The sequence below is a fragment of the Diplotaxodon limnothrissa genome, linkage group LG2 (genome assembly GCF_057381915.1).
Source record: "Diplotaxodon limnothrissa isolate DT_005_m linkage group LG2, D_limnothrissa_male_GT1.1, whole genome shotgun sequence".
Lineage (NCBI taxonomy): Eukaryota > Metazoa > Chordata > Actinopteri > Cichliformes > Cichlidae > Diplotaxodon > Diplotaxodon limnothrissa.
Window position 1 is genome coordinate 2,585,548 of NC_140597.1, and position 16,101 is coordinate 2,601,648.

Sequence of the window (16,101 nt, forward strand, 5' to 3'; positions counted from 1 at the left end):
GGATGGGTCTGTGAATATAGTCTAAATCAGTTATCAGTTTGTTAAAGTAACAGCTGTGATGATCAGTGACACTAAGTAATGTTGAAAGAACAACCTGAATCATGACTAATGTCCCAGCAGTGCCCTCAGATGAGTTAATGGGATGGCTGTAGCTCAGGAGGTAGAGCAGGTCATCTACTGATTGGAAGGTTGGTGGTTTGATCCCTGACTCCCCCAGTCTGCATGGGGGAGCCAGGGATCCTTGGAGAGGGCATTAACCCCAAGTTGCTCTTTGATGCATCCATCGGAATGCTTCAGAAATGAATGTGTGTGAATGTTAGCTAGTAAGCCCTTAAAGCATAGAAGAAAGCGCTTGTGTGAGTGTGGCATGTCGTATAAAGCGTGACAAGTGCTCTGGGAGAGTAGAAAAGTGCTATAAAAGCATCAGTTCATTTACTAAGAGATTACTTTGACCACTATATGAGCTACCTGGATATTCTTTGCATTTCTGGAAGGACTGGAACAGTGGCATCTGTCTCTACGCTGGCGGTCGGGGTCTGTCTGTGGAATTTCTTGTTATTGTTTCTTTTCCTGCTGTTTCCAAGAAAAAGCTTTTATTTTTTTTTCTGGCCTTTCATGTATTTATATAGGTTTGTTTTGTTGCCACAGCAGAGAATTGCCTCTGCATGCACATTACTGTTTGCAACGTTTCCATTCACATTCATAAAATATAGTATGTACTGTTTTGAAGGCTATCTTTATACTTCAAAAGTCTCAAGTACATTTAAAGCTTGTGCTTTATTATTTTTGTATGACATATATATTAGGTATAGTGGAGGCATGCCAGTGTGGAAGGTAAATGTGATATAGAAGCTACTATTATATCACATTCGCTACACATTTTGTATGTAATGATTGAATCTACATTGTAGGTATAATTGTCAGATATTACAGTGTTTTCAATATATCTGTGTGTGAGTCTACTCATCAACATCATGCCTCAAGATTTTATGCTCACTAACCAAATAACAGCACCTACATCCTTGTTTCTGACAGGTTACATAGAAGATCATTAGCAGCAGTATTTTGACACACTGTTGATACTTTTTTTTTCTTTTTTTACTCAGGCAACCATATGCATCGATGTACTTTCTTATGTTATAAAAAGACTTTCTAGCGACTACTCTATATTCAGTCATTGCTAATTTTAGCCCTTTTATTCAAGACAGAATCTCTTTTTTAACCAACAAACTTGTCATAATCCCAAACCAGTCTTGTGTACAAATGAAGCCCTGCTAAAGACTCCTCAGTCTGAACACACAGACTCACAGGAGTCTATCTTCTATGCTGGTGGGATTTGTGCATCAGTAAGTGAGCTAACACAAGCCTACGGACTCCACCTCCCCTGTGGCCTATTAGTCAGTGGAGCATTAGTGTAATTACACACTCTTCAGTTCCCTATGCTACTAGGCTGCTCTAGCATGTCATTACCATAAATATATAGCCTGGAAAAGGATTTACATACATAAACACTTTACATGCCATTACATTTTTGATTGAACTTGTACTTTGGAATGCGCTTAAATAATTTGCAGGAACAAGCGCCTGGTCCACTAGTCAATTACAGCTCTGCTAATGGCTTTTACAAGTGGACAGAAGTAGCTTTTAATAACATGGGCTCATGATCACTTTGGATGTGGTATCCTGTCGGTCATATCTTGTCATTTATTTTGTCCATATTGATGAGATTTTATATGACAGAGGGATGTGTTATTGGCTGATTTCAATAAAAGGTTAAGTGTACAATATGATTTGCAATTCAGTACAAGAAACATCAAGAAGACCTAAAGAGCAGTAATATGATGAAGGGAAATGACTTTCATGGTTGTGCTTCTATAGTCGTTAAAATAATGGATGCATAGACCACACATGTTGAGTGATGTGTTGTATGTGGGGTGAGATGAGAACACCAATTAGTATATGTGTCAACCCTAAAGGGACATCTGAGGTGTCATCACTAAATTTGCTGGTGACTCTGACTGCTCAGCAGGGCACACAGTCTCCTTGGGCTTGCACAGTTCCTGTAGAGGAACCATTCAAAGTCTCTGAGCTTCCATAGCAAAGTAGGTAGAGGGTCAGCAGATGTGACCACTCAAAACAAACACACAAACAAAAAAACCCAACTAAGAATTTTACCTCAATTACCTTCAATGTTAATGTCAAATCATTTCAAGTTTCCACAATATTCAAATTTCTCAATGAACAAACTATGTCTTCATAAAATATTATAATTAATTTGAAATTATATACATCACATTGCATTATATTATATAATCTTTCACCACCTGTTGTGTTTGTGGCCACAGGAATTATTCCATTTTAGTTTTATTTATACAGCGCCAAATCACAACAACAGTCGCCTCAAGGTGCTTTATATTGTAAGGTAGAGCCTACATACAGAGAAAAGCCCAACAACCATAGCACTAGCCCTAGCACTTTGGCGACAGTGGGAAGGAAAAACTCCCTTTTAACAGGAAGAAACCTCCGGCAGAACCAGGCTCAGGGAGGGGCGGGGCCATCTGCTGTGATTGGTTGGGGTGAGAGAAGGAAGACAGATGGAACCAGTCTTTATATTAACAGGCTGAAAATTCACTTTTTATATCTGCTGCTCGGGAAAGTAAATGGACTGGTTCTTATTTAGCGCTTTTCTACTCTGACCACTCAAAGCACTTTACTTGTACATTCACCCATGGATGACTGAAGTATGTCCAAAGTACGCTGTTTCTAAGTGGTTCCTATCTAAGATTCACATGCATTCATACTCTGATGGATGCATTGGAGAGTAGCATGGTTAGTATTTTACCCAAGGACACTTGGCATGTAGACTGGAGCATACTGGGATCGAACCACCAAGCTTACTGAAGACTCATAAACAGAAAACTCAGCATCATTAGCACCTTGATGTCCTCAGACTTAGGTGAAGAGGCAGGTTCTGACCAGGGTGAGAAGCAGAGAGACAGTAGCCCTCTTCCGCCTGAAAAGGCGAAATAGCAAAGGATTGGCGATGTCCCGTCTGCATCAGGATGCAGATGATTGGCTGGGTAGCAAAGTGTCTGTGAGCCCCAGAGCCAGGTCCAAAATGTGGTGAGAAGCATACTGTGGTGATAGGGCTTAGAAGCAGGTCTGCTGATACAGCAACGGGAACATTAGAGGCATGTCTTTGAGTGTGAACTGTGACCAATGAGGAAATTCAGATTTCAATTTCTTTAGCTGCATTTCCATGACAGTTTTTCAGTGACATATGTCCAAAATTGTTGGGGACAAGCATTTCTAGAATTTTGCCTTCTGGTATGTTTCTCAGAGACGTTTCACCTTCATCCTAGAAGGCTCTTAAGTTTTAAAACCAATCGATCATACATGTGAAGCACATAGTCAATCACAATACACAAAAATGAATAATAAACAGAACTATCATCTATCATGTATCATATAGTCTGAATGCTGTCAGGACGCGATAGCACTGTGGCTCTAACAGTCTCGTGCCAGGAGTTAGAGGTGTTGTCCATAATGCACGTTAGCTCGGCTAACATCCTCCTCCACACATCTGCTATTTAGAGTTTTGGGAGCTGGCCAGACAGAGCTGCCCTTCTGCACCAATCTTCTTCTCTCAGTCAGGAGCCGCACAAGCCTTTTCCTTTACCCCTCTGTGCTGCCACTTGCCCAGCAGGCAACCATCAAAGTCTCTTGGGGTGTGCAAGACATTACTGAAGACTTGTTACGACACAGTGAACTGCCCATGGGTGTCATGTGACCAGTGCCGTTCACTGTTAAGGTGAACACCCAGGAATTCATACCTGTTCATGACCTTGATGTCCAAACCAGGGATGTTAACCAGTGCGATAGGTGTTGGTTTTCTCTGGAGGTTAACCACTTCTCTGAATCAAATCATTGTTGTCCTGGGCACCTGTCCCTAATTCCCTCTCCAGACATCCCTGCTTTTGTTCTGAGATTGAGTCTAATTCACTGTCAGATGATCTCTATAGACTCTAGAGTGTTTCTTTAGGCTCTTCTTGTTTGTGTTCTTCTTTTTCTTCAACCAAAATAAAAAACATCATTTTGGTAAAATTTGGTAAAATTAAACCATGTGGATTGGTCTCCACATGTCCTCTGCCAGAATGTCTGAACAATTACAGTATTTTGATAAACGTTCTTAGAATAAAATAATAAAGTTTCTGTCTTCAATAACATATCCTAGATTTTTTTATCCTCTTTGTTTGTTTTATGATACAAATGTCAGATGTTTGTCTGTCTTACTACACTGTATTGCCAAAAGTATTCGCTCGTCTACCTTTACATGCATATGAACTCAAGTTAACCTATTCTTGGAAAAATGGAAATGGAAAAGTCTCTTTTTTTAAACTTGTTTTATTAGGTTTAATCTTTTAACTTTTTGCATCAAGCAAATATTAAATTATATGCAATATTCTCTGACTGGAAGAAATTAGTTTAACATTTAAACCTATTTTCTGCACATTCCAGCACATAAAATAAAATATTTTTTGTGTTTACACTCAGTCTTTCAAATAGATGCAAGTAAAACACAGCAGAAAATAAATAAAGTCAAAGACTCAGCGGTCCTGTTGCTCTATTTTCACCTGTAAAGCAGGAGTGGGGCAGGCGGAGGGTTACCCTGGTGCAGGTGTGCCGCGGTCAGTGGAAGAATCCGCGAGTTTCTCTGTGAGTTTCCCATTATGTCGTAGCTACTCGGTGCTTGTTTGGAAGTTTAGGGGTTTTTCACTGTAAAAAGAAGTTTTCTTCCCACGCACAGCGGACACTAATGTTTTTGTCACTTTTTATGGAATCAAACTCAAAGTAAGGTCAGTACTTCCACGCTTTAAACGCTGCACGCTCATACTCTCTCTGCACTCGATATATTATCCATTGTTGATCTGCACACAGCTGTTGTCACGAACGTCGCACTTGCTTACGTCACTGTCATGAGACATTCTCGCAAAAAAATCACAGTTTTAGTAACACAGTAATGTAGCGTTCTTACGGGAAAGTAACAGTAATCTAATTACCTTTTTTGCAATAGTAATCCCTTACTTTACTCGATACTTGAATAAAGTTATCAGATTACAGTAACGCGTTACTGCCCATCTCTGGTTGTGATACCCGTTATTTTCAGCTGGGGTATTAGCTTTTATCAGGCAGGACTCGCATGTCTTGCCTCCTCGTGATGATAGCGTGTACTTCTATGCTTGCAACTCTGTAACAGTCCACCAAAAGTTCTTTATAGTTGAGCCCATGGAGCAGACAAGCAATCTGTGCTAGCTGCTTAGGTCTCACCTGGAAACAGTTCTCCACTGCAGTACGGTTCTCTGAAGTGGGACTTAACCAGTGTTGGGAAGGTTACTTTTAAAATGTATTCCATTACACAATACAGAATACATGCCCCAAAATGTATTCTGTAACGTATTCCGTTACGTTACTCAATGACAGTAACGTATTCTGAATACTTTGGATTACTTAATATATTATCATGCTTTTTACAACAACGTGAATGTACTATTGCTGTGTGATTTATTACTATTACTGAAGGTCCGCGACTCCGAACTGTAGTAAAGGGACCTCTGACTAATACGGCGGGGTCCCTGTCGGCTCGTAGCCGAAAACTAGCTTTACTTTGTTGTGTGGGTCAACTTTTTTTTTTTTTGTGATCAACATTTTATTGATTTAAAACGGGGTTGGGGGGGGGGGGGGGGGTACAGACATATACAGCACAACTGTAAACTGCAGTAGCAAAGCAAACATTAGCAAACAAGGCATAGGGACAGCAAAGAAAAGACACAAAAACACAAAGTTAAAACCAATTATTGCCTCTTCCAGGAGATAACTCTGGATGAGAAGATTTTCCAAGCGTCAACAGTCGTGGGTCGAGCTTTATTTAATTTTGCTGTGGTATGTTCAAAACCAATAACACGGATAAGACATCGTCTCCAGAATGATTCCATACAAATGTCAGGACAGAACCATTGCTTTGTAATAGTCTTCTTTGCGGATGTAAATCCAGCGAACAACATTTTGCATTGCATTTGTTTTAAGGAGATTTGTGTGGGTCAACTTTTCTTGCGAAAGAGAGAGAGAGGCGTTGAAAGACTGCTCCAACGGAACTTATTGTTTTCGGAGGAAAACACGAACACGGTGTACAGTCGAGTCTTAATAGCTTACTTACAGCTGGGCTCGTCAGGCTCTCTTCTTGGCTGCAGTGGTTATTATTATATTTACATGCTTCCAGCTCCCGTTTTTCCTCGATGACAACTCGTGCCTTTCCACTCCCCTTTTTCTCCCTCCTCGCGCTCACAGACCCATAACATGTATGGCAGTCCATTCTCCCTGCAGCACGGACTACACTGCCCATGATGCTACATTCTTTAGAGCTATGCTTGTAGCATTCTGCCTGTTAGCTTAGCACAACAACAACAACAACGAAAAGGCGCTCTCTCACCCAGGAAACACACAGTCGCAGAGAGAGAGAGAGAGCGTCGCCCTGTAACCATGGCAACCGTAACGCTGCCGCCTGGAACAACAGAACGTAGCTGTCAAACAAAACCCAAACAGTCCTGACCCGCGACAATATGAAACAGGAAAGTACCGCAGTGTAATCCATTTATTTCAACAAAGTAACTGTATTCTGAATACCACCCTTTTAAACGGTAACTGTAACGGAATACAGTTACTCATATTTTGTATTCTAAATACGTAACGGCGGTACATGTATTCCGTTACTCCCCAACACTGGACTTAACAAACATTCACACACATTGATAATTGTTATTAATCTCTCTGTTATAAGTTACCCCTCTTAAACCAAGCGAATTGTGTCAACATCTTCAGAAGCTGTTGTGTTCTTCTTCCCTTCCTTCCTATTCATTTCCCCCCTCACATCCCAGCCAATTGCAACAGGGAGACCAACAGTCTAAAAAAAGCCCTTCAGTGTTACTTAATATGAAACCGTCATTTTGTATTTCTTAAGTGAACCATCTACATCCTCATGAAACATTATAATGCATATTATATGTACATTACATTACACCACATTATGTCATATTGCCTTTCATTGCCTTGTGTTACCATTCTGTTTGTGTCAAATATGTTTATTTCATCCCCATATTATCATCAGGCCTACAATTGTTAATATCAACCAGCTGCCTGATACAGAGTAAACTGGCTTCCATCCTGGAACCAGGCCTGGTGAGGGAGTACGTGGGAAAGCGCCCAATGGCTCGTTCTTTTGGCCGAGCCTGAAAAGGAAAAATGGGCCTGCCCTCCTGCAGGCTCACAGTAGGTGCCACAGGGGTTGGCTGTGATGTGCGTTAGACAGCAGTCAAAGGTGGAGGCCCTGGTGGCCCACACCCTGGCTTTTCAGACTTTGCCATTAGGAGTCCATGTGTAGACTCATGACAAACCGGTCAGATCTCTCAGCTGGCATGAGAATAATGAATTGGATGGATGAGCGTGAGCTGGAGAAGGTGGCTGGAGAGGGCGAGTCTAGGTTTTTCTGCTTCTGTGACCTGGCCCTGGATAAACATCATGGTTATTGGTGTTCCCAGTTCAGTGGGTCTCTTTTTGACTTAGGACTTTTTCTAAGTGAATTAGAAGTAAAGGTGTAGGACTGTGGCACTTCAGTTAAACTGAACAACCTCAGAGTTAACCTAAAACCAATCAGTAAGCATGAGCCAATTTCTTTCCTCGGGAATCTGTAATTAATTAAATCCTTTAATAATGAAAACAGATGTATGAATATAAGTGGGGAATTCCGATATCATTTCCATGCATTACCTAAGTTTTTCTTTTAACCTCCTAAGACCCCAACTCTTCCACAGCAGCATTTTTAATTTCTCTCTGATATTTGGGCTGATTGGGGCCCGATGAATGTAAAAACAAAGAATTACCAGATTTTTACCCAATTTTTGTTTCTAAGAAAAATGAGAGCCACAAATGAGGATATTCGTTTAAAATTTTGATAGAACAGTGGTAGTATAATGTCCTCGTAAGTGGACATCAGGCCCTTGTAGAGCAAAATTGAGTATTTGGGTCTAAATAAACAAAAATGTGATGTCCACATATGTGGACGCCAGGTCCTAGGAGGTTAAATATATTTGCCTTATCATAAACAGACAGATAGGTTTGCTAATGTTTGTGTGTTCCTTTGTCTCCAGGGGAGGAGGAGCTGGAAACATCTCCATATGACGACATGCTTGTGGATACACACATGGCTTCGTTAGTGGCAGGTAAAACACACACTGATAAGCACATGGTCACTTGTGCAGTCTTTTTTTCACGATTAACCACATTGAGTTTGTGGACTTGCACATTGAGTTTTTAATGACATAGATGTCTATAGCAGTGAAGCAGATCAATGGCTCACTAAGCCTCAGAGATGTTGTTAAGTATATATCAATCAATATCATGTAGTGACACTGATCTTTTACTGTTTTTTTCTAATCTCTGCTTTTCTAAGTCCATTTACATCAACAATATTTTCACCATCAGGGTTTTCAGTGTGCACTCACATTAGTGGTGTTAGGTCGGTTTCCTTTGTTCAGCTGCATATTTTCTTTTATCCAGAAATGTCCCAGCATCTACTTATCTGAATGGAACAGACATGCAACAGGCATTTATTGTTATGAAAAACATATCCTAAAAAAACTGGTGATTACTTTTGGACATATCCAAAAGAGCATAAACTGTCAAATGTCTCAAGCTAATAGGTAGCTATAACACTGATAAGAAACATACTCAGGGGAGGAATCCCAGCCTACTCCGGGTAAAATAAGTATTGAACATGTTCCAAGTAAATATATTTCTAAAGGTGCTATGAAATCTGATGTTGGTAACAGCCCATCCAATCCACACATTCAAAGAAATCAAACCATAGAGGTCCATAAATTAAATGAAGTGCTATAGTGAGAAATGAACATGCTTACGGAGAGTTGTTTAATACTCCGTACAAAAGCCTTTATTGGTAATCAATTCAAGACGCCTTTTATATGGGGAAACTAGGTGCAAACATTGCTCAGGTCTGAGTTTGGCCCATTCTTCCACCTTAACAGTCTCCAAAGCCTGAAAGTTCGGTGGGTCCCTTCTATGACCTCAGTTCTTCAGTTCTTTCCATAGATTTTGAATTGGATTCAGGTCATATGTTTGGCTGGGCCATTCTAGGAGCTTTATCTTCTTTCTCTGAAACCAATTGAAACCACATTTTTCATCTTCATGGTAGATGGCATCAGATTTTTTATCAAGAATGTCTTGGTACATTTTTACATTCATCTTTCCTTCACTTATATGAAGTGTCAGGTGGTGGAAAACAGCCCCACACTTTGATGTACCTACTTCCAAACATCACTGTTCATATGGTGTTATAAAGTGCCTTTTGACCAGCAAGTGCCTCAGATATGGTGTATTTTATGGCATTCAAAGAGTTAAATTTAAAACTTAAAAAAAGGTTCAATATGCTTTTTTCAGAAAGTGAATCTTGTGTGGTGACACCCTGGAGGTTTACCTGTTTTCTTTGAGATTATTGGACCTGCCGATTCCAAGTCTTTCTGTAGCTTTCTACAAGTGGTCCTTGGATCTTGGACAACTCTTCTGATAATTCTTTTCTCTCTGTCTGAAATCTTGCTAGGAGCGCCAGGTTGTGGTTGGTTTTTGGTGAAATTATGTTCTTTCCACATCTGGATTATGGCCCCAAGAATGCTTACTGGAAGCTTCATTAGTTTAGAAATTATTTTATAACCAATGCCATCAGTATATTTTAGAACGATAAGGTTGCGAAGGTCTTGAAATCAATCAGTCTTGAAATTTTTCTGTTTTTTCTGTTTTCTTTGTGTTAGTGTAGGTCTTTATTTACTTTGTTATCGACATCTGATGAGAATTTCATGTCAGTAGTATCGTTAGAAATATATTATTAACTATATTATGTTATTTATCTACTTATTTTACCTGCTGTAGATTCAGAGGGTCATTTTTTTAAAGAGTACTAGTACTCGGTGAGAAGAATTACTGTGATTAATTTTACACCTTTAAAAAAAAAACTGTATCCCATAATTTACAGCATAGGACAATCTTATATACATGACAAATGAGTAATACTTACCCCACATTTGGGAAATTCTTTTGCTACAGTAGTTGTAACCACACCAACTTACACAGAACACATTACACATCGTTTAGCTGCACACACTGAAGCACCTGCTTATCCCCTTTTGTGTACAGCCTCTCTGTTGTTCTTCCAGTTCAGCCTGTGGATACAAGCTGTTTGTTTGTGACAGAGCTTAAGATAAACTTTATTGTTCAACTTGCCATGTAGATCAGTAAGAGACCAAACCGCTACTCCTGAATGATTGATGTCGTTCACATTCTCACTTCACAAAATCTTTCCCCAGATTTCCCCCAAATATATTTATTTCTCATCTGAACTAGCTAAATTAAATTTCCCTCATCACAAAAATGAACTTTGGGCCAGTTTTCCTCCATAAAAACAACATACTACTTAGAAATTTCTGCAGCGACCGAGCATCGCAAAAGAGAAACAACAGGTTAGACTGAAATGTTGTAAATGTTCCCAAGCAGCATTACGCTGCATGCTGATATCGACCCATTCAAAAGTCCATATCCTGTATCCAAACCAAAAATGTTACCAGAAAATTGAAGAACTTTGGATCACAGGCAAGATTCGTGCCAATAACAGATGTTATAGTGTTCTCTAGCTGTAAATGTAATTTTATTTTTATTTATTAATTTTAGATACCACTTCATTCATTTGAATCAAATTAGAAAAACTTTAATGTAGGAAAGTAATAAGTATTATTTATATGGTATGAGTATATATATAGGGTATTATCATTTATTTTGTGTATATGCAGGAGTTAAAATAACCCAGAATGATCTAGATTGGGATTCAGGCACCTTCATTTAATGAGCAATTAAATCTGACTGGCAGTTTAATACAAAATATTGTCAAGCAATTTTAATTTTTATGAGCTCCATTCTCATTTTCTTTGTCTCTGATACCACAGAGACAGTTAAGCCACCACACGATCCTGCCTGCAATTGTGTTTTCATCACATATGATATGTTCAGATATGAAGTTGTGCTTAAGGTATTTCAGCATCTAGATAGTTTTACAGAAGTGGAGCATATTCACAGTAACCTTTAAACAAATTAATGTGTGCATTCTTTGAAGATTATTTTCTAAGTTAAAGACTGCTCAGCAAGTTTGATAAGCTAAACATTTGAAGCTTATATATAATGTTCTAATCTATCCAAGGTTTTAAATCGGATATTGGATATGTACATGAGATGTTGCTGAATTTATCTGGATGTTTCTTATTCTAAAATGTCTTCAAAAGCACATTAGATGAGAATAATTTAAGGTTTATATTAGACAACAGTTATATTACAAACTGGGTAGTTTGCTGTACTGAAATTGTAGTATGTTTAACTGGTGAAGAGCAGAATGTGGTACCCTTGGTCGCTTCTAGCTTAGCTCCTGACAAACTTGCTGCAGATGGGTTCCCCCATCTGCTAAATCTCAGAATTCAAGACATGGTGAAGACACATTGAAACACCACGACTCGGATGAACTCGGATCAACTGGTTTTCCATTACAACCCAGAGTGAATGCTTGTTGTCATAGCCTGGGTGCCTCGTGATTTAATTAATATGCAACACGAACGGTACAACAAAGGTGGCACGAATGAGGCAAGAATGTGCCTGCTGCTTGTTCTGTGGCTTTTCCTCCAATTCCTCAGGTAATCACTGCGATTTTTCTGTAGCCATTTCCCTCGTTCCCAGGTTTCAAAAATGGCGTTTTTAATTATTGTGAACGAGACGCTCTCATGACTCATCGAGTGACCAGGAAATCGTTGGCATGCAGCGTGGCCATGTCACATTTTAGTTCCTGGTTGGATTGCTTGGAACCCCGGCCGAGCAGGTACTAAAAATGTACCTGGTACCAGGTAATATGACATAAAGGAAAACCCTGGCGAGTCAATCTGAGTAGTTACGAATGGAAAAGGGGCTTAACTGCAAGTTTTTGGACTGTGGGTGGAAGCCGGAGTACCCGGAGAGAACCCACGCAATCACAGGGAGACCATGCAAACTCCACACAGAAAGGCGAACACTGAATATAGGACCTTCTTACTGTGAGGCAACAGTGTGCCACAGTGCTTTCTATTATTATTATTATTATTATTATTATTATTATTATTATTATTATTAAAGTCTTGAACACATGAAGAAAGGGAGGTATAAAAAGGCATGGAAAGTCATGACACAGCTGAAATCTGTCAGCAAACAGAGAACAAAACAATGGCTCTCTCAAGGCCTACAGAAGGACTTCTAAACTCCTGAAGGTTCCAGCGAGCAGTCTTGGACCATATCCCAGACGTGGAAAGAACATAATTTCACCATAAACTGGTCACAACCAGTAGCCAAGGTTTTAGACAGAAGAGTGAAAAGAATTATCAAAGGAATTGTTCACGAGCCAAGGACCACTTGTGGAGAGGTACAGAAAAATCTGGAATCACCAGTTACAATTGTTTTAAAGAAAACAATAAGTAATGTATTCAACTGCCATGGCCTGGATGCACACTTACCATGCAAAATTCCATTCATTCATTCATTTCATTTCATTTCATTCCTGAGCAATGAAAACACTTTCACTTTGAAAATTGATAACATGTTCAATATGCATTTTACCCACTGTATTATTTCATTTTGTAATGTCAATCTAAAACTGCTATTTTTTTCCTTTCCCCACTTTACTTTTAAGTGTTTTACCATCACATATGATTAAGCAAAAGCAACATGCATGCACCAGTTGCTGCTATTAACAAGCCTGGCCAATGCAGACGTGCTGACTGTTTCAATGGGGAACCGCCTATAAAATTCAGCTCAGTAGCACACAAAACTTTGAGAATGTCTGAGAATGGCCTAAATGTGTGATCACTAATGGCCGGGCTTGGATTATAGTTTCAGGTAATGGTTTTGCTTCTGTACTGAATCAAGCTTGTTAAAACTGTGCAGGACTCTGATATTTGTTCTCTAATAGAAATGATATAGCCTTCATGTTTTTGCAAAAAGTGCTTGGAAGCCAGATCCAATTACATGCTGATTTAAAATCCCAGGTATGAACTGATGTGTTGAGGAATGTAGTCAAAGAGTATGCTAATCCTAGGAATGAATATCTTCTCTTGGTCTATTCTTCTGACACCCCCCCAGCCTCATCTTTCATGCAACTGGGTGGTGAGAACCAGTGCTTGAAGGCAGCACAAGACTGTGGCTTGTACGAAAAGTGTGGTAACCTACGATCAGAATACGTGCTAGCCTGCACAAAGCCGATGCCTGGTACCAACAGATGTAACCAACACAAATGCCACCGATCATTACGTCGCTTTCTGGAGCGGGTGCCAGAAGAGTACAGCCTGGGTGTCCTGTTCTGCCGCTGCACTGATACCTTGTGTGGTGAGAGGAGAAGGAAAACCATTGTACCCTCCTGCTCCTACCACGACAAAGAAGGTCTGCAACTGAACTGCCTCCACCAGCAAAGCTTCTGTCGCCGAGACGACCTTTGCAGGTTAGACATAAAGTGTAGAGGCAGATGAACAGTACTGTGAGCCATCCCTACTTTCTTTATATTTTGCTTTCAGTGAGCCAGAATATTTTGTAATTTTTAAAGTGATCTTGAGCAATATTTCCCCAGGCTTTCTGAAGCTTTTCTTTGGACATCCATTGATGTATTTGCATATTTCTGTCCAGTACTTGAACCTGACCATTTTCAGAGGAAAGTATTTTTCAGTTTTTGCCACTTAATGCTAACCTCTGTATTTTTCAAACAAAAACAGTCACCAAAGAAAAGGAACGAGCCAGTGATGTCTATACATAACAAATGATTACCAAAGAAACATTTTAGTTAGTGTCTTTGAGCACTTCAATACATTTCTTCACCAACTAAATGATTCCCAAAGCGCTATTAGCCCAAAACTCAGTGTATCTTAGCACAGTGTGCAGATTGACCTTAATAAAATCTGAGGAACCTTGACAAGTAGAGGACAAAAACAGCAGCAGATGTAAAACAACCTATCTAGAGTAGATAGGCAGTATATGAAATGTCCTTAGGAAAAAAAAAAAGGGGGGGGGGGGGGGGGAATCCTGCAAAGATCTGACATAGGACCTGAGAGATGCATCTGGGTCTTAAGTTGATCTGTCTACTCTCGGATCCAACCTCGTCAGTAATGCTCTCAGTGGAAGAGTTGCAGTTAATAAGCCATTCTTAAGGAAAGAAACCCAAAAGAAATACCAAATTACATACGATTTCAACGTAAAGAGTTAAACCAAAAAACAAAAACTTGGGATTGAAGACCTGTTGCCAATTTTATCAGTATATCAGTATGAAGTATATGAAGTAGGTCAGGAGAGGTTTAACAGTGAGCGCTTACAGTTATCTGTAAAACTTGATGGAGGCTTTGTTTGGGGCTATATTTCAGCCAATGAAATATTTTGCTTCCAGTGCCAAACACTTTATTCAGCAATTGACTCTTGTTTCATTTTGTTTAATGGTTTGGATAATTTAAATCTGAAGGAGCAAGACATACTAGCAGTTTAACAAATTATGATCCCTGTGTCCTCCTTCTATAAATTGACTCCTTATTGCAATAGAGTGGTTGGTGTGTCCCATTGATCCCAGGAGTTATGTTGTCAGGGCCCCTGGTAGGGTCTCCGTGGCAGATCCTGGGTGAGCAGTGATTCATACAATCTCTATGCAGCATAACAATTCAAGGGTTCTGCAAACTTTGTCCAGAATGGGGTGGCAGTCATAGGTGGTGATGTTGGTGCTTCAATCCCCAGCTTCCAAAACTGACTTGTGTTACACGGAATGCCATCTCGCTGGTGGGGAAGGAGGCTGAGCGAGGTTCGGAGAAACCAATTAGATATAGTCTGGCTTACCTGATCTGGAACCAGTTTTCTAGAGAGGGGTTGGACTCTGTTCCACTCTGGAGTTACCCTTAGCGAGAGGTGGCAGGCAGCAGTGGGTATACTTGTATGTATAAAGACAAGTGGGTTGCTTTGGGTCTGGGAACAGGTCTTGTCTGTCATCTTCATCCAGTCACTGAAGTTAGGGTTCTAGTAGAGCAGAACAGCTGCTGATTTTGTAATCGTATCATCAGATCTGCCGCCGCATGTTTTGGATACTTGGGTGAAGAGAGGTGCTGAGCTGTCAACTGATCACTACCTGATAGTGAGTTGGATCAGGTGGTGGGAGGAAATGTTGGACAGACCTGGTGTACCAGTGCACTGGGAATGTCTGCCACAGTCATCAAGATCTTCTGTTTTCATCTCTGGCTTCAATTGCATTTCAAGGGAGGCCGGCAACATTAAGTCTGAGTGGACCATGTTCTGCACCTCCACTGCTAAGGCTGCTGCAAACAGCTGCAACTGAAAGATTGTTGGTTGTTAGTGTCTGTGACAGCAATCCCAGAACCAGATGGTCGATATCAGAGGTGAAGGGAGCCATCAGGTTGAAGGAATTTTATTGGGCTTAAAGACTGTGACTGTGTTAGACTGTGGGACTCCAGTGGTAGCTGACAGGTACTGGCAGGCCAACGGAGTGCGGCACTGATGCAGAGGAGGAGGGGGACAACTCGCTAATCACTGGGGTGAAGTCACTCACGTAGTTAAACAACTGCATAGTGGCAGGCCCCCTGGAGTGGATGAAAGTTCTTGAAGAGTGTTGATGTAGGGCTGTCCTAGCTGACACATCTTTGCATTGTCATGTGGAGGTCTCAAATGGTTCCTCTGAATATGCAGGCTCAGGTGGTGGCTCCTATCTTTAAGAAGGGGGGCTGGAGGGTGTGCTCCAACTACAGTGGGATTCTTTGGCCTTCTTGAGAAGGTTTATGCAAGAGTAATGAAAAGGCAAGTCCATCTGTTAGTTGAGCCTTGGATTCAGAGGGAACAATGCTGTTTTCATCCTGGTCGTGGAACACAGGACCAACTCTTTATCCTCTTAAGGATATTAGAAGGGTTTATGTTTGCCCAAGTGGTCTATATGCATTT

General features: G+C 40.3%; 1 protein-coding gene across 1 annotated transcript in view; it reads left to right on the plus strand.

The window, feature by feature from the left end:
* The window catches only part of gfra3 (GDNF family receptor alpha 3), a 76,863-nt gene that overhangs the window by 39,753 nt on the left and 21,009 nt on the right, over positions 1-16,101 (plus strand). The window contains exons 3-4 of the mRNA XM_085365503.1: positions 8,202-8,273; positions 13,267-13,621. Coding sequence (XP_085221629.1) covers positions 8,202-8,273; positions 13,267-13,621 — 427 coding nt within the window. The remainder of the gene's footprint in view (positions 1-8,201; positions 8,274-13,266; positions 13,622-16,101) is intronic.